This window comes from Crinia signifera, chromosome 3, assembly GCF_055691185.1.
Source record: "Crinia signifera chromosome 3, ASM5569118v1, whole genome shotgun sequence".
Classification (NCBI taxonomy): domain Eukaryota; kingdom Metazoa; phylum Chordata; class Amphibia; order Anura; family Myobatrachidae; genus Crinia; species Crinia signifera.
In genome coordinates, this window is record NC_139219.1 from 106,570,078 (window position 1) to 106,596,430 (window position 26,353).

Below are 26,353 nucleotides of genomic sequence, written 5' to 3' on the forward strand. Positions count from 1 at the left end.
GGGCAGGTGTAAATACTGTCTGCTTTATTCTTACACTGCAATTTAAATTTTCGTTTGACCACACCCCTCCCAAATCTAAATCTCTCTGCACATGTTGCATTTGCCCCACCAGCAGTGCCCGTTAAAATTTTGCCTTGAGATCCTTACGTAATGACCACCCCATAATATGTTAACAAAGCACTGAACGATTGATCTAGATCTAGAAGATGGCAAGTGCTGGGTATGTTCATCTTTTTAGACCAAAGACCAAAATGAACTAATTGTTGAATTGTCAGAATGTATATTAAAAAATTATTGATTGGTAAAAACTGTATATAAACAATTCTATAGTTAAATTGACACGGAAGGAGTTATGATTACATCCAAATATGTTATTTAATATTGACTTATGCAGGGTACACACCAGAACGATTTGGCCTCAAAATACCCAATTTAGATACAATCTCGACCGATTGTATCTAAATTGGGCATGTTTTGGGCCATTTCTGATCCGATTCCGATCCGATGCGCAGCCCCGCGGGTCGTTTGGTCATCTCACAGATCCTGCCTGCAGCAGGTAGTAGTAGAAGTTTGTTTATTAACGAACTAGGTAGGATCTGGAAATGACAATTCAGCTGGGTACAGGTTGAGATCAGATCGGATTCAGATCGCGTGCAGGGCGTGAGCAGATTATGTGCTTCAACAGAGCGTGAGCTGATCGTATGATCGTCTTGGAAACATAGAATTTTGACGGCAGAGAAGAAACACTTGGCCCATCTAGTCTTACTATCTGCTCACGACCTGAATCATTCTGGTGTGTACCAGGCATTAGACGGCTCAGTAGAAAAGGATATTTACAATATCACTAAAGACGCTTAAGTGTTGGTGTGCTTGACTAAGTAGCAATAAAAAAGGGGGTTTAAACTGCGCTAAAATGATGTTAAATGAGAATGTTCAGGTGTGTGAAGGTAAAGAATAAATTGACTACTTATAAAACATTAAAAACATGATATTAGAAAAAAAGAGACATTCAGGTCAATAGCTTTCCAAAGGCCAGTTTATGTGGTTGTAGTCCACCCTTTAGGATGTGGCGGGCCTCTGGAGGCAATATTTTGCATAAATCCATGAGGAGCGAGCCTTGTTGTAATCCACCCTTTTAGGTATGGGGAAACCTCAGGAATCATAGCTTTATAGACATCCTCACCCACTGGTGGTGATCAGGCCTTTAAAGAGGTGACGTGCCTCCAAATGCTCTTTTGCCTCGAAGTGGAGCGGGGGGATAAGAGGTGTCCTGAGGAGATGAATTCCCAAAATGGAGGAAAGGGTTGTAGGTGATAGATGGCAAATTGGCTCTGTTCCACAGGGTTTTTAAGGCTGGATCCTCTGGTAAGGGTGTTGATTTAAAAATAGGTGTCTGGTGGGGTGAAAACAACTTACGCGTTTCGCTGCTATCGGCAGCTTTCTCAAAAGTTCTCAGATGGCTCAGTATCCATTTGCTACTTAACAGACTAACTTGTATGTAACTGTTTATCCTTCAGCGTCCAATCACTTCCATTTGCTGGGGCCACAGAGATTCACGCCTCTTCCTGGCATCAGGTCCCGCTCTTTATGTTGTCCGTGTGGAACACAGAGTTGCTAGTTTGCAGCTTCTCTGTCAGCAAGCAATCGCCAGCTCCATCCATGATGACAAGGACATAAGCAAACTGACCCTGCCTCCTCGGCTCTGCTCTTACCTCACCACAGCCTTTATACCTACCATTAAGGTAACGATTAATATTGACCTCTTGCAGAGTAAAGGTGGCCATACACTACACCAATTTATTGCATGAGACACCCTGGCAGCTGACCTGGCAGCTCCCCCCGGAGGTATATCACATGTGATACATCGCATGCGGTAATTTTGCATGTGATGCCTTTATACCTACCATTAAGGTAACGATTAATATTGACCTTTTGCAGAGTAAAGGTGGCCATACACTACACCAATTTATTGCATGAGACACCCTGGCAGCTGACCTGGCAGCTCCCCCCGGAGGTATATCACATGTGATACATCGCATGCGGTAATTTTGCATGTGATGTATCACATGCAAAATTACCCCCATTTACTGCTCCGGGTATGATAAATCCTTAACGTAGCACTGACAATCTCCGAATCCGATCCAGTGTACACAGGTCCGCACATCGGATCATCGTGAATAAATGACATATGATTTATCGGCCTAATGCGGCAAAATTTGTGTAGAAAAAGGCCAAATCATACTAGTGTATGGCCAGCTTTAGTGACCACAGTATTGGATTTGCCAGTTCTATGCACCGTGAATAACCTGTTTTTTATTGATTTTTAGGTTTTTTTACATTTTAGAAGCAATTGTTAATGTTTTCACTGATAGAATTTAAATAATATATAATTCTAGTCATAATGGTAACAATCAAAGATGTTTCTGTAGCGCTTTCGGGCACATACAGCGCAGCTAACACCCAAAAATCCAGCTGCTCAGAAAGTATTGTGATATATTTATAAACACAGAATTAGCGTGTAAAAACAGCCAGCGTGTATATAAAAATTATTATGCTATTCATACATTGCAGTGATGGTGAATGTGTGATGTTTTGTTTTGGTCTGAACCAGTAGTAGTAGCACATCGTATCATGAAACACTGCTTTCTTTATGGGATAGGCAGAACAATATAAATTGACATTGTCTCTTTTTACTACAAAGCATTATTAAGTGATGTGTATAATGGTTTATGTCCCTTCTAGCCTCCTATACCTGACCCCAATAACATGCGAGATTTTGTCAGTTACCCGACATCAGGAAATGAGAGGTTGCACTGCACTATGAAGAGGACAGAGGATGACCCAGAGGTTGGGGGTCCCTGCTACACTCTATATTTGGAGTACCTGGGTGGTCTTGTGCCTGTTCTCAAAGGGCGAAGAATTAGCAAGTTGCGTCCTGAGTTTGTTATTATGGACCCCAAGACAGATGGAAAAACAGGTATTTATTTTGTTTGACTACTTAATGCATATGTTACATTTCTTTAATTATATTACACACAAATACACTCATTGGACGCTTTGCCCTCGAAAAAGCTGTAGTTATTTATGCCATATAGTTTACGGAGTGCTTTAAATATTAATTTTGGTCCATGGTGACATTTTAGAATTACAGAGTTACTGCAGATCTGTGCGCTGCACATGTCTGCTGAAATCTCCTATTCCACCACTTTCTGGTGTGTACACACAGTGAAATCTGCCGTGCGATGCGATCCCCGATGCGATCACATCGCACGGCATGCATGCGATGGCATACAATTTTGACTATATAGTGCAGATCTGCACTATATAGTCAAGGCAGCCAAGACTTTCTGCCGTGCGCATCGGGATCGCAAGGGTTAAAACCCTTGCGATCTGCATGCGATACCGATGCGATTGTGACTATATAGTCACAATCGCAGGGTGATTGTACCAGTGTGTACACACCATAACTGTGTCCTGTGTGGCTGAAATCTGATGACAGTGGAGTTCATTGGTGTACACTGTAACATGGAGTGTTATCCTGCTGGCAATATCCAGTGGAAGACAATTTAAGGGCCATAATATTCCAAAATTAATAATTGCCACACCATTACGCAATCACCACCAACCAAAACTACAAGCATAGATGGATCCATGTTTAATTTTGCATGAGCTAAATTTTAACCCTACCATAACCATGTTGCAACAAAGCAGGCAACTTTTTCCAATATTCCCCTGTCAAGTTTTTTTATCCTGCTGAAGTCTCCATCCATGTATGTCGCATTATCACCCATATTAATGAAGGACTTAACTGAACTGTTGTTTGTGTCTGGGCACTGTGCAGCAGAACATACACATTCACATTTGACATATGATATAGCTATGTTTTTGGATAAAGCTTCCTTTTTAAATGTAATGCAAGCATAGTATGATTTATCAGTGTGATTATTGTGCAGGAACATAACCTGTTGAACCGCTGCTAAGTAAATGACACAGAAAATATTTTGGCCCTCACAATTATATACATGCACTTTATAAATAACAATATACAGTCATTTACTCCACCCCTAAGATTTTTATGTATTGCTGTACATCTATTCATCTAATATTGGTACTTCCATGAATGTGAAAAATAGTAATAGACTCAAGCTTTGCAGTCACTTTATTAGTGCATATGCCTCCAAAAGATGTAGCTACATGAACAGGAGTGAAAGTGTTGACAGTGCTCCACTTTCCTTGCAATCAACGCATTTCACCTTTACTCAAGCCTCATAACAATGACAATGCTCCTGTTCTGTTTATACCTCCCACTTGACTGACACTTGTGTATCAGCTGATTATCCGTCTCATTATTTACTGACACACATTAAAAGATCCACAAGTGGAGCTAATTATTTCACTTGTGTGGAGACCAGGAAAATGTGTACTGTTGTGAGTACTTGAAGACCGAAGTTGGGAACCACTGATGTAGAACACTGAAGAAATACCTATGGGGTGGAGTAAATCGCAAAAAAATATATCTCCCACACAAAACATTTTAATAATTAGAGATAAGGGATTGCATCCTGCGTTTATTGTTTTGTTCTGTTTATGTTTGTTTATCTGCATCTATTAATGTGTATACTGTACATCATATCTATCATTTTATGTATTAAATTAATGTGTCTAAATCAATACATTTTTAAATATAATTATTGCCTATAATTATTGTCAATATAAAGTCCTAAGTCAACGCTAGAGGAACTTATTATACCACCTTTTTATTTTCCTAGTTCACAAACAAATAATGTCAACAATTAGAGTTATTGTTAAGAAAAGTTAAGCTTTTAATTAAATACAGATGTATGGCAACTTGTCTTGTTTAATGAGATTGCAAACTCTTACGCTGGATACACACCTACAGATTTATCTGTCCAATCTATCTAGTGGGAACAAAAACCTGGAAATATATTGGAGCAAAGGCCAATCAAAAATTTGCTCGCAAATGCTGGAAAAACAGACAATGGTCAGTCAAAAAAAATGTTTGAATCAATCTGAGACAACTAATTTTTCCAACCAGTAGTTTTTATCTGTTTTCCATCATTTGGGATCAAATAGTCATTTGCTCCTATATATTGCCAGATATTTTCTCCCACCGGACAGATTCAACAGATAAATCTTTGTGTGTGTACTCCATTTTAAGGGCACTACATCGATATGTCTGACCCTGTAGTTGGATGGACTCCCCCCTGGACCTTCCGGGGAGTGATTTCCATCCGATTTGGTAGTTTGATGTCTTTTTTGCATAAGATATATCGCATGTGATATATCTTATGGATTACAAGTGTACCACAAGCAGTGGCGTAACTATAAATGTTGCTCCCCCCTGCCAAAAAATGTATTGATAAAATAAAGTTCAAGTTTTCTAATCTTGTTGCTTAGAAGGAAGCTAAATTCTTGAAGTGAATTAACAAGGACTGTACAGTTTGAATAGATGAGTGAGAGAAAGGTTGCTTCCAGAATTTGGCCTCTTTTAGAGACTAGCGGTGGTAACTGTAAAACCATTGTTTGCCATCCAAAACGCTAAGTGCTCTTCTAATATGAGCCACTCATTGTGCTAGGTGCTCTAGCTGTAAATGCTTGTACTAAAAGTGTGAAACAAATTGTACAAAGTTAATGCATGCGGGCATGTTGCGCTCTTTTTTGTTTTCACATACTGAACAGTATTGATATATTATAGGAAAATTAAGATTGAGATAACTGCTGATGAGTTGAACCAAAGAGAAAGCTCACACTGAAAGCTCTTTGGAAAGAGACCCACATGCACTGATATAAATTAAGTAGGCTTACGATTCTATCCCTTTAAACCGAAACACTCATGACTTACACAGGTTCTGTGGCTTGCTTTACTTCACGCCTTCATTTAACCTGATTTTAATCAGCTGAAGAACCTGTGTAATTCTGAAGAGTCCTCATTTAAATGGATAGTATGATAGGCATAGAAATAAGGAGCATACATTCTTTATTTCCACTGGATGAAGTAAGTACAACATCTTAAGGCAGTGGTTCCCAAACTATGTGCCTAGGTACCATGAGATGCTGTGAGTCTCTTGCAGGGGTGCCTCAGGTTGGTGGTCCAGGACCAAATCAAATTATTTATGGTCAAAGTGATATGTAAAACCAGGACTAGTGGCTGCCAATTAGAATTAGAATGTAAGCTCTCAGAAGCAGGACCCTCTTCCTTCATGGGCCTTTCCTTCTTTTACCTTAACCACCTCTAGACTTCCTTTGATGGCATCTAATCCATCAGTTTTATGCCACCCTATTACTTATTTTAGCATTGTCTGCTGGTGCAGAAATGTTTATATCCACTGTTTATATATCCTATACTGTATATTTATATATCCTATACTGTCTTGAACTGTAAAGGCCCCCTTACACGTGTGAGATTTTTGTCAGATTTGACCCAATTCAGATGGATTGGGCCAATTTATCTGACAAAATCTGATGTGCCTGATGGGTAGGACTCAATGCACATCCCCGTGGGCATTGGGTCTAACCAAGAGATTGATCCTCCTGTACATAGGATAAATATCAAGTCAATCAGGTCCAACTTGTCCCTCAGATAAGTTGGACAAGTGTAAGGGGGCCTTTATAAGTCAAGTTTTTCTTTTTTTTGTTTTCTTGTTTATAAACGCTGTAACTGGGCACTGCTGAACTCTTGTGGTGCTATATAAATAAATAATAATAATGGACAAGTGGAAGCACAACTGTACATCAGCACATAACTGAACCTAAGGACATATTTCCCAACATGACCCATCTGTGGAGGGACAAAATGCTCTTTTCTTCTTCCTACTTCATGGCAGCCACACAATGGGTTCATCCCTCTCTCCCTTGTATAGTAGACATGTAGTTTTCCCCTAGGACACGCCCTCTCTTCTCACTCCCCTATATGAGTCAGCTCCTCCCCTCTGACACTAGTCTTTTTCCTGTCTCCTTGTAAGATAGGTAGTGTAGGTTTTGTTATTTTTTCCTTACCAGTATGCGTTATGCTGCTGGTCCTGGGCAGTGAGGGATGGTGGTGCCTACAGGTGGAACCCTCCTCATTTAGCCTGTTAATTGGATTATGTGAGTAATAGGATTACTATGATAATCCCCTACTGTATTGTGAGAGTGGGAGCTTTCAACTAGTGGTTCGCAGGTTCGGCCAACCACAAATAGATCTCATGGCAACAGCAGCCAAAAAGAAAACCTTTCAGTTTTTCTCCCAGTTTCCAGCTCTAGGTTCCTTAGGAGTAGATGCCCTGTCTCACAGTTGGCAGTTCAGCCTGGCATATGTCTTCCCACTGTTTTCACTCATTCACAGAGTATTATGGAAGATAAGATTGGAGCAGATACAGGTGATGGCCATCTTGCCATATTAGCCCAGAAGGGCTTGGTTTCCCATGGTGAGGAGCATGGTGGTGGCAGAGCCGTGGTTCCTTCCAGTATCTCCAAACCTATTGAGACAAGGACCAGTGTTATGTCAAGACCCTCAAAAATTGCGATTAGCGGCTTGGAAGTTGAGCGGAAGCAGTTGAGTGATAAAGGTCTTTCACCAGTAGTCATTGACATTCTTCTACGGGCAAGAAAGAAGCTATCCTCATCTCACATGTCCAAGGCCAACATCTCACATGTCCTTCAGTTCCTTTGTGAAGGTTTCAATAAAGGTCTGGCAGTAGCTACATTGAAGTTTCTCATTTCCGTATTAAGTGCTTTATTGGATGAGAGACTGGCCGAGCACAGTTTGATAAGAAGATTTTGTCAAGCGATTAAAAGAATCCGACCAAGGGTCAGGTCGGTGATCCCCCAATGGGATCTCAATTTAGTATTGAATGGTCTCATGTCGGCCCCGTTTGAACCTTTCGACAGGGCCAACCTAAAATTCCTGACTTCGAAAATTATTTTTCTCGTGGCTGTCACTTCAGCAAGAAGGGTGATCGAGCTTCATGCATTTTTAATGCAAGAACCTTATTTAACCCCTTCCCGACATTTGACGTACATTTACGTCATGGTCGGGAAGTACTTCCCGACACATGGCATAAATGTACGTCATGCCATTTAACTGCCACCGCGTCTATAGACGCGGTGACAGTTTAAACATGTCTGCTGTCCCTGACAGCAGACATGTCCCTGCATGCCCAGGGGGGGCTGCGATGCCGCCCCCCCGTCGGCGATCGCTGTGATTGGCTGTTCAGTGTGAACAGCCATTCACAGCGTTTTCTGTGTCACCGGCGAATAACGTTCGCCGGTGACACAGGGATCGGAGGTGATTGGTGCTGTAAAGTACAGCACCAATCACCGCGGGGTGTAAGGGTGACACTGGTGTCACCCCACCTCACCCCGCCCGCCCCCAAAGGCCGTGATTGGTTCGTCGGACCGACGAACCAATCACAGCCATGGAGGGGGGTTTAAACTAACGGTGACTGCACTGCAGACGCCATTCCGGTCTGGAATTGCGTGCAGTGCGGTCACCGTGCCTAGCTGCCGCAGTATACTGACCTGAACCTTGCAAAATACTTACCTGATCACTGCCTGGATCTTGCTACTTCTTGTGACTTCCTGTGCTGTGTTGTGCTGTGTTGTGCTGCTGCAGTGTCATCGAGTTATAGAGAGAGAGATAGAGAGAGATAGAGAGGGCTAGTGACAGAGAGTGCTATATTTTGTGCTGCTGCAGTGTGATAGAGTTATAGATAGAGAGAGATAGAGAGAGATAGAGAGAGATAGAGAGATCAATTTGGGATCAAATTCCTGTATAAAGTATTTTTTTTTTCTGCACTACATACACACTACACACTACATACCCCCCGGGTTGAAATAAAGTTTGTACCCCCCCCCCCTACACTATACACGTGTTGAAACATTTCACTACCAGTAACACAAAAATAAAAATGGCATCCCAAATGTCATCCCAAATGTCATCCCAGTCATCCAGAAGAATGTATTCAGCGGAGGAGGCATATGCCATGCTTGCCTCTGACTCTGACACAGCCAGTGAGGCAATCGGGGAATTTGAAGGATTCGTCTTAAGCTCCTCTTCCTCCTCTGGTGATGAGGGACCCCCTCAAAGACGCCCCCGTAGAGCAGCTGAGACCCCCCCCCCCCAATAATTGATCTCGTATGGACCCCACCACCAGACAATTTTGAGCCCCAGGTTCCTGAGTTTTTGGCCATGCCAGGAATCCAATTTGATTCCACAGGTCTCAGAGAAATTGACTTTTTCAAATTATTTTTCTCTGATGATTTTATAAATTTAATGGTGGACCAAACTAATTTATATGCCCAGCAGTTTATTGCTCAAAACCCCACGTCATCATTTGCTAGGTGGACCCCTGTAGATGCAGTAGAGATGATGACGTTTTGGGGTCTGGTGTTTCATATGGGCATAGTAAAAAAGCCAGAAATTAGGCAATATTGGAGTACAGATGTTCTGTACAGCACCCCATTTTACCGTATGGCCATGACTCAGGCTCGTTTTGAGATGATCCTTAAATTTTTGCATTACAACGATAATGCACAGTGCCCACCCAGAGATGATCCCACCTTTGACCGGCTATTCAAAGTCAGGCCGGTCATTGATCATTTCAGTGCCAAATTTGCAGAGATGTACATCCCTGAAAAATTTATTTGTATTGACGAGTCCCTTATACATTTTAAAGGAAGGGTTAAATTCCGCCAGTACCTTCCCAGTAAGAGGGCAAGGTATGGCATAAAAATGTATAAGCTGTGTGAAAGCACCTCAGGGTACACCCACATGTTTAGGGTATATGAAGGGAAGGATTCAAGAATTGAACCGCCAGAATGCCCCCCCTCCCTCGTAGGTGTTAGTGGAAAAATTGTCTGGGATTTAGTGCACCCCTTCCTGGATAAAGGTTATCACCTCTATGTGGATAACTTTTACACTAGCATCCCCCTGTTTAAGGCCCTTGGTTCAAGAGGTACAGCAGCTTGCGGTACTGTGCGCAAGAACCAAATTGCCCAAGTAATGAGAAGGGGTGAAAGCAGGGGAATATGCACCGAAAATATGTTGTTGGTCAAATATAAGGACAAGAGGGATGTCCTTATACTGAAAACAATTCACGGAGACCGTACCACCTCCGTCCCTGTACGAGGTACCAGTACCCACACCTCAAAACCTAATTGTATCCTGGATTACAATAGGTACATGGGCGGAGTGGATCTTTCAGATCAGGTACTGAAGCCGTACAGTGCCCTGCGGAAAACAAAAATCTGGTACAAGAAGCTGGCCGTGTATATCATCCAGATGGCACTGTATAACGCTTACGTGCTATTCCGTTCTACCGGCCAGAGGGGGACATTTATGCACTTTCAAGAGGAAGTCATTAAGGGCCTAATATTTGGGAACCAGCAGGCAGAGGGCCCCAGTACTTCTAGTACTGGCCCCCGTATTGTACCAGGGCAGCATTTTCCTGATGAAATCCCCTCCACTGGAAAAAAGGGCAGGACACAAAAAAGATGCAAAGTTTGCTATAAAAAGGGAATAAGAAAGCAAACTATTTTCCAGTGTGACACTTGCCCCGACAAACCCGGCCTATGTATAAAGGAGTGTTTTAAAATATACCACACATCTATGGATTATTAGGTTCATAATTTCACCGTGCTTCGGGGGTCTTGCTAATGCCACATAGCACCCACCATTCATTCCACCAGAATCTGAGCCGCAAAATCCAAAAATCACTCCTTCCCTTCTGAGTCCTGCCATGCACCCAACTGGTATTTTTTGGTCACATGTGAGGCATTGCCGTACTCGGGAGAAATTGGGGCACAGATTTTGGGGTGCTTTTTCTCCTTCATACCTTCTGAAAATGAAAAATTTTGAGCCAGAACTGCATTTTTGTGTAAAAAAATGTAATTTTTCATTTTCACTGCCCAGTTGTATCAAAATTGGTGAAACCCCTGGGGGTTTGAAATGTACACTATACCCCTAGATGAATTCCCTGAGGGGTGTAGTTTGCAAAATGGGGTCACTTGTGGGGGGGGTTCCACTGTATTGGTGCTTTGGGGGTCTTGCTAATGCGACATAGCACCCACCAACATTCCACCAGAATTTGTGCTGCAAAATCCAAATATCACTCCTTCCCTTCTGAGTCCTGCCACTTTTTGGTCACACATGAGGCATTGCCGTACTCGGGAGAAATTGGGGCACAGATTTTGGGGTGCTTTGTCTCCTTCATTCCTTGTGAAAATGAAAAATTTTGAGCCAGAACTGCATTTTTGTGTAAAAAATGTAATTTTTCATTTGCACAGCCCAGTTGTATCAAAATTGGTGAAACCCCTGGGGGTTTGAAATGTACACTATACCCCTAGATGAATTCCCTGAGGGGTGTAGTTTGCAAAATGGGGTCACTTGTGGGGGGGGTTCCACTGTATTGGTGCTTTGGGGGTCTTGCTAATGCGACATAGCACCCACCAACATTCCACCAGAATTTGTGCTGCAAAATCCAAATATCACTCCTTCCCTTCTGAGTCCTGCCACTTTTTGGTCACACATGAGGCATTGCCGTACTCGGGAGAAATTGGGGCACAGATTTTGGGGTGCTTTGTCTCCTTCATTCCTTGTGAAAATGAAAAATTTTGAGCCAGAACTGCATTTTTGTGTAAAAAAATGTAATTTTTCATTTTCACTGCCCAGTTGTATCAAAATTGGTGAAACCCCTGGGGGTTTGAAATGTACACTATACCCCTAGATGAATTCCCTGAGGGGTGTAGTTTGCAAAATGGGGTCACTTGTGGGGGGGTTCCACTGTATTGGTGCTTTGGGGGTCTTGCTAATGCGACATAGCACCCACCAACATTCCACCAGAATTTGTGCTGCAAAATCCAAATATCACTCCTTCCCTTCAGAGTCCTGCCACTTTTTGGTCACACATGAGGCATTGCCGTACTCGGGAGAAATTGGGGCACAGATTTTGGGGTGCTTTGTCTCCTTCATTCCTTGTGAAAATGAAAAATTTTGAGCCAGAACTGCATTTTTGTGTTAAAAAATGTAATTTTTCATTTGCACAGCCCAGTTGTATCAAAATTGGTGAAACCCCTGGGGGTATGAAATGTACACTATACCCCTAGATGAATTCCCTGAGGGGTGTAGTTTGCAAAATGGGGTCACTTGTGGGGGGGTTCCACTGTATTGGTGCTTGGGGGGTCTTGCTAATGCGACATAGCACCCACCAACATTCTACCAGAATCTGAGCTGCAAAATCCCAAAATCACTCCTTCCCTTCTGAGTCCTGCCATGCACCCAAATGGTATTTTTTGGTCACATGTGAGGCATTGCCGTACTCGGGAGAAATTGGGGCACAGATTTTGGGGTGCTTTGTCTCCTTCATTCCTTGTGAAAATGAAAAATTTTGAGCCAGAACTGCATTTTTGTGTAAAAAATGTAATTTTTCATTTGCACAGCCCAGTTGTATCAAAATTGGTGAAACCCCTGGGGGTATGAAATGTACACTATACCCCTAGATGAATTCCCTGAGGGGTGTAGTTTGCAAAATGGGGTCACTTGTGGGGGGGTTCCACTGTATTGGTGCTTGGGGGGTCTTGCTAATGCGACATAGCACCCACCAACATTCCACCAGAATCTGAGCTGCAAAATCCCCAAATCACTCCTTCCCTTCTGAGTCCTGACATGCACCCAAATGGTATTTTTTGGTCACATGTGAGGCATTGCCGTACTCGGGAGAAATTGGGGCACAGATTTTGGGGTGCTTTGTCTCCTTCATTCCTTGTGAAAATGAAAAATTTTGAGCCAGAACTGCATTTTTGTGTAAAAAATGTAATTTTTCATTTGCACAGCCCAGTTGTATCAAAATTGGTGAAACCCCTGGGGGTATGAAATGTACACTATACCCCTAGATGAATTCCCTGAGGGGTGTAGTTTGCAAAATGGGGTCACTTGTGGGGGGGTTCCACTGTATTGGTGCTTGGGGGGTCTTGCTAATGCGACATAGCACCCACCAGCATTCCACCAGAATCTGAGCTGCAAAATCCAAAAATCACTCCTTCCCTTCTGAGTCCTGCCATGCACCCAAATGGTATTTTTTGGTCACATGTGAGGCATTGCCGTACTCGGGAGAAATTGGGGCACAGATTTTGGGGTGCTTTGTCTCCTTCATTCCTTGTGAAAATGAAAAATTTTGAGCCAGAACTGCATTTTTGTGTAAAAAATGTAATTTTTCATTTGCACAGCCCAGTTGTATCAAAATTGGTGAAACCCCTGGGGGTATGAAATGTACACTATACCCCTAGATGAATTCCCTGAGGGGTGTAGTTTGCAAAATGGGGTCACTTGTGGGGGGTCCACTGTATTGGTGCTTGGGGGGTCTTGCTAATGCGACATAGCACCCACCAGCATTCCACCAGAATCTGAGCTGCAAAATCCCAAAATCACTCCTTCCCTTCTGAGTCCTGCCATGCACCCAAATGGTATTTTTTGGTCACATGTGAGGCATTGCCGTACTCGGGAGAAATTGGGGCACAGATTTTGGGGTGCTTTGTCTCCTTCATTCCTTGTGAAAATGAAAAATTTTGAGCCAGAACTGCATTTTTGTGTAAAAAATGTAATTTTTCATTTGCACAGCCCAGTTGTATCAAAATTGGTGAAACCCCTGGGGGTATGAAATGTACACTATACCCCTAGATGAATTCCCTGAGGGGTGTAGTTTGCAAAATGGGGTCACTTGTGGGGGGGTTCCACTGTATTGGTGCTTGGGGGGTCTTGCTAATGCGACATAGCACCCACCAACATTCCACCAGAATCTGAGCTGCAAAATCCCCAAATCACTCCTTCCCTTCTGAGTCCTGACATGCACCCAAATGGTATTTTTTGGTCACATGTGAGGCATTGCCGTACTCGGGAGAAATTGGGGCACAGATTTTGGGGTGCTTTGTCTCCTTCATTCCTTGTGAAAATGAAAAATTTTGAGCCAGAACTGCATTTTTGTGTAAAAAATGTAATTTTTCATTTGCACAGCCCAGTTGTATCAAAATTGGTGAAACCCCTGGGGGTATGAAATGTACACTATACCCCTAGATGAATTCCCTGAGGGGTGTAGTTTGCAAAATGGGGTCACTTGTGGGGGGGTTCCACTGTATTGGTGCTTGGGGGGTCTTGCTAATGCGACATAGCACCCACCAGCATTCCACCAGAATCTGAGCTGCAAAATCCAAAAATCACTCCTTCCCTTCTGAGTCCTGCCATGCACCCAAATGGTATTTTTTGGTCACATGTGAGGCATTGCCGTACTCGGGAGAAATTGGGGCACAGATTTTGGGGTGCTTTGTCTCCTTCATTCCTTGTGAAAATGAAAAATTTTGAGCCAGAACTGCATTTTTGTGTAAAAAATGTAATTTTTCATTTGCACAGCCCAGTTGTATCAAAATTGGTGAAACCCCTGGGGGTATGAAATGTACACTATACCCCTAGATGAATTCCCTGAGGGGTGTAGTTTGCAAAATGGGGTCACTTGTGGGGGGTCCACTGTATTGGTGCTTGGGGGGTCTTGCTAATGCGACATAGCACCCACCAACATTCCACCAGAATCTGAGCTGCAAAATCCCAAAATCACTCCTTCCCTTCTGAGTCCTGCCATGCACCCAAATGGTATTTTTTGGTCACATGTGAGGCATTGCCGTACTCGGGAGAAATTGGGGCACAGATTTTGGGGTGCTTTGTCTCCTTCATTCCTTGTGCAAATAAAAAATTTTGAGCCAGAACTGCATTTTTGTGTAAAAAATGTAATTTTTCATTTGCACAGCCCAGTTGTATCAAAATTGGTGAAACCCCTGGGGGTATGAAATGTACACTATACCCCTAGATGAATTCCCTGAGGGGTGTAGTTTGCAAAATGGGGTCACTTGTGGGGGGGTTCCACTGTATTGGTGCTTGGGGGGTCTTGCTAATGCGACATAGCACCCACCAGCATTCCACCAGAATCTGAGCTGCAAAATCCAAAAATCACTCCTTCCCTTCTGAGTCCTGCCATGCACCCAAATGGTATTTTTTGGTCACATGTGAGGCATTGCCGTACTCGGGAGAAATTGGGGCACAGATTTTGGGGTGCTTTGTCTCCTTCATTCCTTGTGAAAATGAAAAATTTTGAGCCAGAACTGCATTTTTGTGTAAAAAATGTAATTTTTCATTTGCACAGCCCAGTTGTATCAAAATTGGTGAAACCCCTGGGGGTATGAAATGTACACTATACCCCTAGATGAATTCCCTGAGGGGTGTAGTTTGCAAAATGGGGTCACTTGTGGGGGGTCCACTGTATTGGTGCTTGGGGGGTCTTGCTAATGCGACATAGCACCCACCAACATTCCACCAGAATCTGAGCTGCAAAATCCCAAAATCACTCCTTCCCTTCTGAGTCCTGCCATGCACCCAAATGGTATTTTTTGGTCACATGTGAGGCATTGCCGTACTCGGGAGAAATTGGGGCACAGATTTTGGGGTGCTTTGTCTCCTTCATTCCTTGTGCAAATAAAAAATTTTGAGCCAGAACTGCATTTTTGTGTAAAAAATTTAATTTTTCATTTTCACTGCCCAGTTGTACCACAATTGGTGAAACCCCTGGGGGTTTGAAATGTACACTATACCCCTAGATGAATTCCCTGAGGGGTGTAGTTTGCAAAATGGGGTCACTTGTGGGGGGGTTCCTAAATTTTAGCATCTTATGGTGCCTAGAAACCTACATGGTGCCTAAAAAATAATCTCATAAAAAGGAGGCTCCAAAATCAAGTAGGTGCTCCTTCTATTATGAAGCCTGTAGTTTGGTCAACGTGCACACTAGGGCCACATATAGGATATTTATGAAAACAAAAGAATTGGGGGAATCAATTTTTAGTCACATTTCTCTAGTAAAATCTATGGTGTTCCTTAGAAAAATGTATTAAAATTGCAAATCTGCAAAAAAAAAAGAAATTTTGAAATTTCACCTACACTTTGTTTTAATTCCTGTGAAACACCTAAAGGGTTAACAAACTTCCAAAATGCTGTTTTGAATACTGTGAGGGGTGCAGTTTTTGAAATGGCATCATTTATGGGGGTGTCTCACATACAAGTCCCTCAAAGTCACATCAGAACTGAACTGGTCCCTAAAAAAATCAGTGTTTGAAATTTTCTTGAAAATTTGAGAATTTGCTATTCATATTGTAAGCCTCCTAGTGTCCAAAAAAATTAAAAGGAAGTTGAAATAATGATGGAAACATAAAGTAGACATATGGTCTATGTTAGTTATTAACTATTTTGAGTGGTATGATTATTTGTCTCACAAGCAGAAAATTTAACATTTTGCAAATTGCTAAATTTTCCAATTTTTTACGATATTTTGGTATTTTTCACAAAAAAACACAGACTGTATCGACCCAAATTTACCACTAATTTGAAGTACAATGTGTCACGAGAAAACAATCTCAAAATCACTGGGATAAGTAAAAGCAAAAAAAAGTTATCCCCACTTAAGTGATACATGTCAGATTTGAAAAAAAGGGCTCTGTCAGGAAGGCAAAAACATGCTGTGTCAGGAAGGGGTTAAAATTATTTCCAGACAAAGTAGTTCTCAGGACTCGTCTTTCATTTTTGCCTAAAGTAGTATCAACCTTTCACATCAATCAAGAAATTGTTTTACCTTGTTTTTTTCCCAGTCCGACCAACAGAAGAGAAGATGATCTTCATACGTTGAATTTAGTTAGGGCTGTCAAAATTTATTTAGACCGGACCTCCAGTTTTAGGAAGACCAAGTTTTTATTTGTTATTTCACAGGGAGCAAAAAAGAGATTTGCTCCATCTAAGCATACTATCTCAAGATGACTTAAAGAAGTGACCAGTTTAACTTACAGAAAAGTGGTTCGTCAGGTTCCTGAAGGAACTAAGGCACACTCGGCTAGAGCGATGGCAGTTTCCTGGGCGAGAGAGGCTAACGTGTCAATTGTGGACATTTGCCAAGCAGCAACATGGTCGCCAGTACACACTTTCTCTAAGCATTATGCCCTGGATGTATCAGAGCAACGGTTTGGAAATAAGCTCCTGCAGCAAGTGTTGAATTAAGGTATTGTAGCCTGCCCTACTGCTTTGATATGTCCCATTGTGTGGCTGCCATGAAGTAGGAAGAAGAAATCAACGGATTATACTTACGATAATTCCTTTTCTTCGGAATACTTCATGGCAGCCTATATTTTGCAATATATTATTAGTAGCTAGGTTGATTTATATCCAGATGTTATTGGATACGCCCTGTCGGCAGTGTGTCGACCATTTTTAGGGACACTGGTTAGTGTAAAAAAGGGTTTTAGAATGTCCGCTGTCTGGCCAGACAACACCAAACCAATAGTTGGTTTGCAGTTAAAAAAAATTAAAAAAATAACTTTTTACCTTTTTAAAAATCAAAATAGAGATCCCAGTACTGTAGTTGCTGGCTGCTGACTGTCCAGCTGCTATTATGTGCAGTGCTGGATTATATTATGACAGTACTTGCTTTTCTTGCAGGCAGGTGGGGGGATCACGTTCGGAAGCTCCAGAGAAAATGGTGAGGTAGCATGTAGTCATATCACATGTTTCTCCGCCTCCTGTAAGGTGTCAGCGGCTTCATCAGTGCCAGCAATGTATATATTACTAGCATATCGGTAAATACATCATTGGTGTCCAGTATAATAGAACAAAAGTGATGCTGCAGTATAGCAGGGGACGGAGCAGGAGAGAATTGATGTGATTTTGTTCTCTCACCCGAATACACGGATGTGAGGTGGCATCTAGAAGTGTGTACTGCGCATGACGGCAAGGAAAACCCTGCACGTGCGCAGTGCAAAAAAAATGCGACGGATGCACTGTCCGCAACTCCAGCCTGGAGGTACGGACAATAGAGCATACGAGACGGATGAAAAAGCTGCTGGCAAACATAACGCAGCGTAGGAAAAACTTTAGGTGAGCGGGAATTTTTTTTGAAATTTAGTACATCCCGCCTCTAGTCCGTTAAGGAAGACTTCCTGCGGTCAGTAAACAACCTGTTTGGGGATACACAATCCAGGCCTGATCCCTATCTCTGATAATTGTCTCATCCTGGATTCTAGGGTGATTAGTTCCACCAAGCCTCCTTTGTTTTGAGAAGATATTTACAAAACGTAGATGCCGATTTCTGCTTAACTTATCAAAGAGCTTGGCTACCGTGACACAGTGTTCTTGCTGTAAAGGGGGCTGTTAAAATGACCTTTTCACAAAGGATTTATACATAACCACACAAGGGGCATTTGCAAAGATTGATCAATACAATATATTTTTTAGTTATGCCCATTCTGGCATGATGTTTTCGGTGTATGCGACATTAAAATGCATCCAGTGGTTTCCAGGTAACCTATACATGCTCCTGGGAAGTGACTGCAGTGTTAGGAAGTTCACTCCTCCAGAAATACCTGCACTTTTGAACTGCACTAGCAGCTGGGAGGCATACTACTGCAGGGTTGCCGACCCTCCCGGAATTTCCGGGAGTCTCCCGAAAATCGGGTGCCCCCTCCCGGCCCCCGGAAGGGTGGGCAACCCTCCCGGATTCAGGGGGGACCCCCGCTGACCCCCGGATCGCGGCATTAAAATGCCGCAATCCTCGGGTCTCAGAGGAGGGGGCGGAGCTAAAACGGCACAATCGCGTCATTTTAGCCCCGCCCCCTCCATGGAGAACCCTGAATTAGCTGCTTTTAACAGTATGGGGGCGGGGCTTAGTGATGTCACTCGTAAGCCCCGCCCCTGAACGGCTGCTGAAACTCTCCTCTCCGGGCTTCTCCCGGAGAGGAGAATGTTAATGTCGGCAACCCTGGTACTGTGTGTGTGCTTCCACTGAAAAGGATATGGTAAAGAATCATACAAACCCCCTCTGATTGAATTCTATATATTTTCAAATTTCCTGGTTAAGATGGGATACTGCAATATTACTAAGTGAATTGATATGTATTCTCTTCAGGTAATCCTAGAATGAATGTTCATGTGGTAGGGAATATAGATTGTAAGCTCCACTGGGGCAGGCACTGATGTGAATGTTCAAATATTCTGTCATTTGCTGCAGAATATGTATGCGCTCTAAAAATAACTGTCAGAGTGTGTACACACGGTTCGATGTTCTGTGCGATCCGATGTACGATTCGATGTTTTGTCCGATTTTTACTTTTCCCTTTTTTTTTTTTTTTTTTTTTCTCTACTTTTTAAGATATGCCTTAAGATATGCTTAAGATTTTGACTTTTTACCATACAATTTGCTATGCGATTTCCTATTTGATTTACTATGCGATTTCCTATGTGCCTTAAGATTTGCTTAAGATTTTGACTAAGCGATTTTGACTTAACAACAGGATGACTGACAGGGCCCTGGAAATCATATAGCACATCGCATCTTAAGCATATCGCAAGGCACATACGATGCATGCGATATGCTTGCGATTTGTGCTAGATAGAGTGTGCTGCCCACTCTATCTCCCCTCCGATCTCTCCTTAAACGGGAGCGCGCATCGGGCTAGGAAGCCCTTACAATGCATACAATCAGTATGCGATATGAATGCGATATGGCTTCCGATGTTGACGATATCGTCAACATCGGAAGCCATATCGAACCGTCTGTACACACTATCAATAAATAACTATTGTGATAATCAACATCAAATAGTGCTTTCAAAAGACATTTGACCTCTTCCTGTGTATGGACGTTGTTGCCAGCATTGTTTGTTTTCAGTATTTTTTTTCTCAAATTAGGTTGAGATGTTTTTTAATACAACCTTTTTGTTTTCTGAATTTATTTTTCATTGGGGCAGATAATAATAATAATAATAATAATAATAATAATGTTGCCTAGTAAACGGTTTGAAAATAATCAGTCCCTCTTCTCCTGCTTAACAAGGAGATGTGTACACCTGTATCAGCCAATTGTATTAACCACCCTGTACCCCATTGTTATTTTATCTGAATATATTTGGCAGTTAAATACTGTTTGGTAACCCTTTTTTTTTCATTGTTGTTTTGTTTCTCTGAAATAATGCCTATATTAAAAGCAGCAAGTAATCAGATGATTGAACGGCTTGACAAATGGTGTTAGGTTTTGTTATTATTAGCGGAAGACTTTACTGCTGTTTGAGTACTGAACGTAGGACATTGTCCTGAGTGCTAAAGGGGTTATCTATCATTGATAAATACAGCCCCTAATGTGATATAAAGTGAGAGGTATAAGAATGTGATGGTTACGCATGCTGCATAGGATACTGGGAAGGAATACATGGTGGGGAAACCAGATGGAAAATAAATACTGATTATTGTTTTTTTAAATGATTTTGAGAATGCAGGGTTATGGTGAGGTGCATGGTAAACAAACAAATATTGATTATGATGATATAAGTGAAGAGACCTATATTGTCGTAATCAACCACAGTTAGAACATACATGAATACAATAAATATAGTGCCGTGTCTCCCTGATAATAAGACCTACCCCACTATTAAGACCTACCCTTACTTCTGCAGAACAGTCCAAAGCCCTACACCAAAAATAAGACCTAGCTAAATCCCCATTTTGCCCGGACCCTGTGCTACACTACAATGCTCCCAGCTCCGCTACCCCCCGCATGATGGATGCCGCTGTTAAAGATTTAACAGTGGCATCCAATCACAACTGCAGCGTATCACAGTGAGTGGCACCCTCCCATCGTTTTCTGTGAATGACACTGGCATGCGGAATTCGGGGTATGGACACTTATGATGATGATGATGTTGTTGAAGAAGATGACGACATGACCATATTTGAATAAAGGTAGATTTTTTTGTCATAGGACTTGGAGAGAATCCTGCCTGTGAGAGCTTACATTCTAGAGGGAGGAGTTATGATAGACCACATGTTAGAGAGTGATATTGCGCAATGTAATACGTCTTTTAAACCAATAACCTTGTTATTTACATAGTGCACGTTCCACAGTTTTTTATTCAGACTTAGGTATGTTAGGTTTGAGGAAGTGTTTGTTAATTTACATGTATCAGAGCTTGGAAGTAAAATAGAGATAAAGTAAATAGAATTGGCTCCTAAGTGCCATTTTAAAGGCTTTGTTTAAAAAATGCCAGGAGCTGATTGGTTAGAACCTTATTGCATCTCTCTCCAACCTTTTATTCATATACCCCTAATGGAGTAAGAATAACCATATGCCAAATGGTTACCAGGAAGATGGTAATCAGGTTACTTTGTTTAAGATTACAGAGAAGAGTTCTAGGATGAGTTTATTTAATTTTTTTGCAATTGGATAATACATTGCTTTGAAAGATAAATCTACATATACTTCTTTACAGGGGCATATTAATTGAGCAGGGGGCCCATGTGCATCTGCCATCCAGGCCATCTCCTTTCTCGTGGGCAACATATAGTTTGTGTCATTTTTACCAGAGAGGGAAAGCAGCAGTGTGAAGTGGGCCTTTCATTACCCCCCCCCCCCCCCCTCATGAAAGTCCCATTATTAGGCCCCACCTCCTACATGATTTCCAGATTTATCTGCATTTTCTGCCAGCTTTCCTAAGAAGTGGATGTGATGCAGGAGGAGAACTCACACTTCCAGTGTTGCAGCGGGCTACCCCAGTAAGCAGGAGTCTCCTGCACACTTCCCAGGAGAGTAGGTAAGTATGGTGTATGCCATTTTCCCAGCAATTCCCCTTGTATGCATGTGCAAAATGCCTATGCAGATGGCAATCACACCAGGTGGGTCCCTGGAGAGGTAGGAATGAAAGAAATAGTTGCATTGTGTGCACTGTGTGTCCCCTGTATGCCACTGCTCCATGAGCCAGTACAATATCATACTGCTCTATGAAAGTGCATTACTTATTACAACCTATTGCATATTCATGCTGTACAATGATTCTAATATTGCATCTTTTTTTCAGATGAAATCTACGGCAATGGATTGATTTCCACAGTTATAGACAGCTGCAATTGTTCAGACTCCAGTGATATTGAATTGAGTGATGACTGGGCTGCTAAGAAATCTCCAAAGATTACAAGAGCAAGTAAATCTCCCAAGTTACCTAGGTCTGTCTGAAGTCATTAATTCTGTTTATTTGAAAATGACTTACAATAAAAGTAGGCAAGGTACTTGTTTCCTAGCATGGCGCCAGCGTTAAAACGATGGACGCGATTTTTTAATTGTCGGGGAAAAGGCTAAAAATAGCCCTAAAATCGCGTCGGTCGCGTCCATCGCATGCCTTAAGTTAAGGCATGCGATCACCTACGACGGGCTCCGTGCTAGGAAACAAGTACCGTAGGCAATGCTGTGGGGTGAACTTCACCTACCTTGTTGCTGTGCTGCCAAACTGGAATTCCTATCAATGTTAAATTATACTATCTTTTTAATTTAATAGATTAAACATTTATAAGGCTATGCACCAATCTGTTTAGAGAACAACTGCTAAAAAAAAAAGAATTTTTTTTTTCTACAGCTGTATACACACAATAAGATTATCTTTTCAATCTGACTGGTTAGAATGAAAATTCTTAAGCTATGGAATCAGAGGGTTGGCGACTTTTCCGCACCTTGCGTCTTAGCATTCGTTGATCCCACTCTGGGTTTTTACCTGGTTTTCCACTTCATGGTGGAGTTGCTGCTGTTCTTAAACACTTCCACTTTCTAATAATATCACTTACAATTATCCATGGAATATCCATCAGGGATGAAATTTCATGAACTGTCTTATAGCAAAGGTGGCATCCTATCCCAGTGCCATGCTTGAAGTCCCTGAGCTCTTTAGAACAACCCATTTTGTGTCAAAACTATTTGCAATTGGAGACTGCATGGCTAGATGCACTTGATTTTATAAAGCTGTGGCAATGGGTCTGATTGAAACACCAGAGTTCAAAAATGAACATGTGTTGCCAAAGAGAGAGAGAGAGCTATAACAATAAGGAAGAGTGGCCCATAGTGCAAGTATGTATGATTCACGTTTTATTTCTAAAAGCACGTAGAAAAGATCAGATCACGTACTGGAAAGAGCGGTTCAATCACCGCAGTAAAACAGCATAAGTGTTTAAACACCTGGAAGTTGGAGCCAACACTGGTGAGTGAGGTAGAGGACAGCATGCTGATTAATACCCCTTTTACACCGCCGAAAAATCCGGGTCAGCGGCGGGTCAGACCCGGATCCGCGGCGGTGTAAATGGGGGGTATCCGTTTCCATTTACACGGGTCCTCTACCCAGGTCCTGACCTGGGTAGAACACGGATAGGACCCGTGTAAATGTCGGTGTAAATGGTCCCGCTGCGGGTGCAGGCACCCGCAGCGGGTCCACAGCGTGCAGCGCTGGGGAAGATGTTCCCAGCTGCTGCGGGAGGAGGGGGGTCCCTGCGGCTGCTGAGGAGAGGGGGGTACCTGTCAGCCTGCTGTGCTGGGGGTACGGGGGTGCTGGGGGTACCTGTCCTGCCTGCGGTCGGATCTCAGCGGAGAAGATGATGTGCGCCGCTGCTGTATCACCCCCCCCCCCCCCCCCGCATCCGGCAGCCGGTCCCTGCGGCGTATGGAGTGTCAGTATCGGCGGTCCCTCCAGCGCATAGGAACTAGTACTAGTTCCCATGCGCCAGAGGGACCCCCGCCACTGACACTCCATACTAGAGATGGGCAAAACGGATCTTTTCGCGGACCCGGCTCGACCCGGGTCGGTCGCTGAAAAGATCTAGATCCTTTGGGCGGCTCTACGGATCAGTTTGTGTAAAAAAGACAGTTATTTATGGTTTGAGTTAGTGTACCATACCTCCCAACATGACCCTTTCCAGGAGGGACACAATGCTCTGTTTCTGGACTTCCCTCTTAATGTTTGATTGTTATTACCTGTGTGGAAACACCTTTCTTGCCCATTTACCTGTTTAGAACAGGTAATAGCAATCATTCGTTAAGAGGGAAGTCCAGAAACAGAGCAAAGTCGTAGGTCAGAGATGGGGAACCTTTGGCCCTCCAGCTGTTGTTGGACTACACATCCCAGCATGCCCTGCTACAATTTGCTATTTGGCCATGATAACACTGTTGCAGGGAATGCTGGGATGTGTAGTCCAACAACAGCTGGGGCCAAAGGTTCTCTAACCCTGACCTAGGTGGTGCACTTAACATAGATAGTCGTTTGGTCGACTGATCTAGGTCGACATTAGGTCAACAACACTAGATCGACATGCTGAAAGGTCGACGTGGAACAAGATCGACATGGTTATAGGTCAACATGAGGAAGGTCGACAGGTCATAAGGTCGACATGGGGATTTTCACTGTTTTTTGAGCCGACATGTGCCGACAGGCGGTATTTCATGCCCTACCTTCCACTAGGGCATGGAGTGAGATTATAATAGTGTGGCGAGCGAAGTGAGACACTGTGCCCAAAGCATTGCGAGCGATGCGAGGGTCCGATTCTCACTTCCAACTGTGTCCATGTCAACTGTGTTGACATTCGGGTCAAAAAACAGCGAAAACCCCATGTCGACCTTATGACCTTCCTCATGTCATCCTAACGTCCATGTCTACCTTTTCCCATGTCAACCTTTTCCCATGTCGACCTTTCTGCATGTCGACCTAGTGACTGTCTGACCAACGCTTGTCTGACGAACAATCCAGTTCCCAGGACCTGGGTAGAAGTCCCGTATAAAGGGACACGGCGTGTCCCATTTACACTGCCGCTGACAGGGGTCTGACCCGCTGAAGACCCGGGGTTTTGCAGCGGTGTAAAAGGGGTATTAATTTGCTCGTTGCCAAGGGAGACTAAATTTGCTCATTGCCAAGCCCCCCCTCCCCCCCCCCCAAATGAAAGTTAAAAGAAGGCCCCCTCCCCCTCCAAATTAAAGTTAAATGTACTACACAGCCCAGCAAACAGAGATCTAGTAAAAAAAAAAAAAACACATGTGCACTGCCTAATTTATGTCTGTGTGTCTGTGTGTTCATACTTCTACTACACACCTTTCTGTGATACTACTGGTGAACTCAGGTGAAGCAATCTTGAAATGCCTGCCAGTGCCAATGCCTCTGCTCTGCTTAGTCTGCTGTTGATGTGTAGTCACCAGACGGTAGAGACTAGTTCCCATGCAGTATAGCTTACAGGAAGTGACGTTCAGTGAGGGCGGAAGTTGTTAGATGCCCTCACAACGTTTTTAAATTTATGTGTAATTCATGTAGGTGTCGTTTATTTTGTTTTATTTTTGCAGCATTGTACCCTCGCGGGCTCGCTACGCTCGCACGCTTCGGGCACGGTGGCTCGCTTCGCTCGCCACAGATTTATATTCCCCCTCCAGGTATACGTGGACCCAGGGCATGATGGGAAAATTACCTAAACTGCATGGGATCTAGACACTACCGTCACCAGACCTCCCTCAGGGCTTCCAGATTCAGAAGAATCTAGATCTGCACGTGACACAGCAGCAGCAGCACAAGCAGCCAATTAGAAGAAAATATCTCAGCTGCCAAAGGGGGCAGTGCTGAGCTCAAGCAATGCAATGTGCATTGTATTGTATGTAATGCTAAGCGAAACCGATCCGGATCACCATTTTGGGATCGGCGGCTCCCTCGTTCTTTTGATGGATCCGTTCAAAAGAACCGGGTCGTTCGCGAACGACACATCTCTACTCCATACGCCGCACGCCGCAGGGACCGTCTGCCGGGGAGGGGGGGGGGTGGTACAGCAACGGCGCACATCATCTTCTCCGCTGAGATCCGACCGCAGACAGGACAGGTACCTTCAGCACCCCTTGCACCCCCCAGCACCCCGGTACCCCCAGGTACACCAAGCACAGCAGGCAGGACAGGTACCCTCCGGCACCCCCAGCACCTTAAAAAAAAAAAAAAAAAACACTTAACCTGGGTCAGCCCTGATATATATATATATATATATATATATATATTATATTTCTATATATTATATATTTCTATATATATATATATATATATTTCTATATATATATATATATATATATTTTTCTATAAATATATATATAAAATATTATTTAAGGCAGGGCTGACCCAGGTTCAGTGTAAATGGTGCAGACCCAGGTCCGACCCAGGTCAAAGTGCTGTGTAAATGGGGTATAAAGCAGGGTCAGACCCTGGATACTCCAGCATTCAAAGACCAGGGTCCGACCAGGGTTTTTGGTGTAAAAGGGGTATTAGTAAAAAAAAAATGAAACATCTTTATTAGAAAAACTCTTTGTTTAAAAACGGTATCAGTCAGCAAAAAATGTTGTTATAATGCAATCCTAATTGGGTATAGTCATATTCACCCTTCCATATATATGTGGTCTTATACCCCTTTTACACCGCCGAAAAATCCGGGTCAGCGGCGGGTCATACCCGGATC

At 43.0% G+C, this 26,353-nt stretch overlaps 1 protein-coding gene across 1 annotated transcript in view; it reads left to right on the forward strand.

The window, feature by feature from the left end:
• The window catches only part of TULP4 (TUB like protein 4), a 171,470-nt gene that overhangs the window by 134,174 nt on the left and 10,943 nt on the right, over nucleotides 1-26,353 (forward strand). Inside the window, exons 8-10 of the mRNA XM_083176351.1 lie at nucleotides 1,518-1,742; nucleotides 2,743-2,977; nucleotides 21,922-22,066. Of these exons, the coding sequence (XP_083032477.1) occupies nucleotides 1,518-1,742; nucleotides 2,743-2,977; nucleotides 21,922-22,066 (605 nt within the window). The remainder of the gene's footprint in view (nucleotides 1-1,517; nucleotides 1,743-2,742; nucleotides 2,978-21,921; nucleotides 22,067-26,353) is intronic.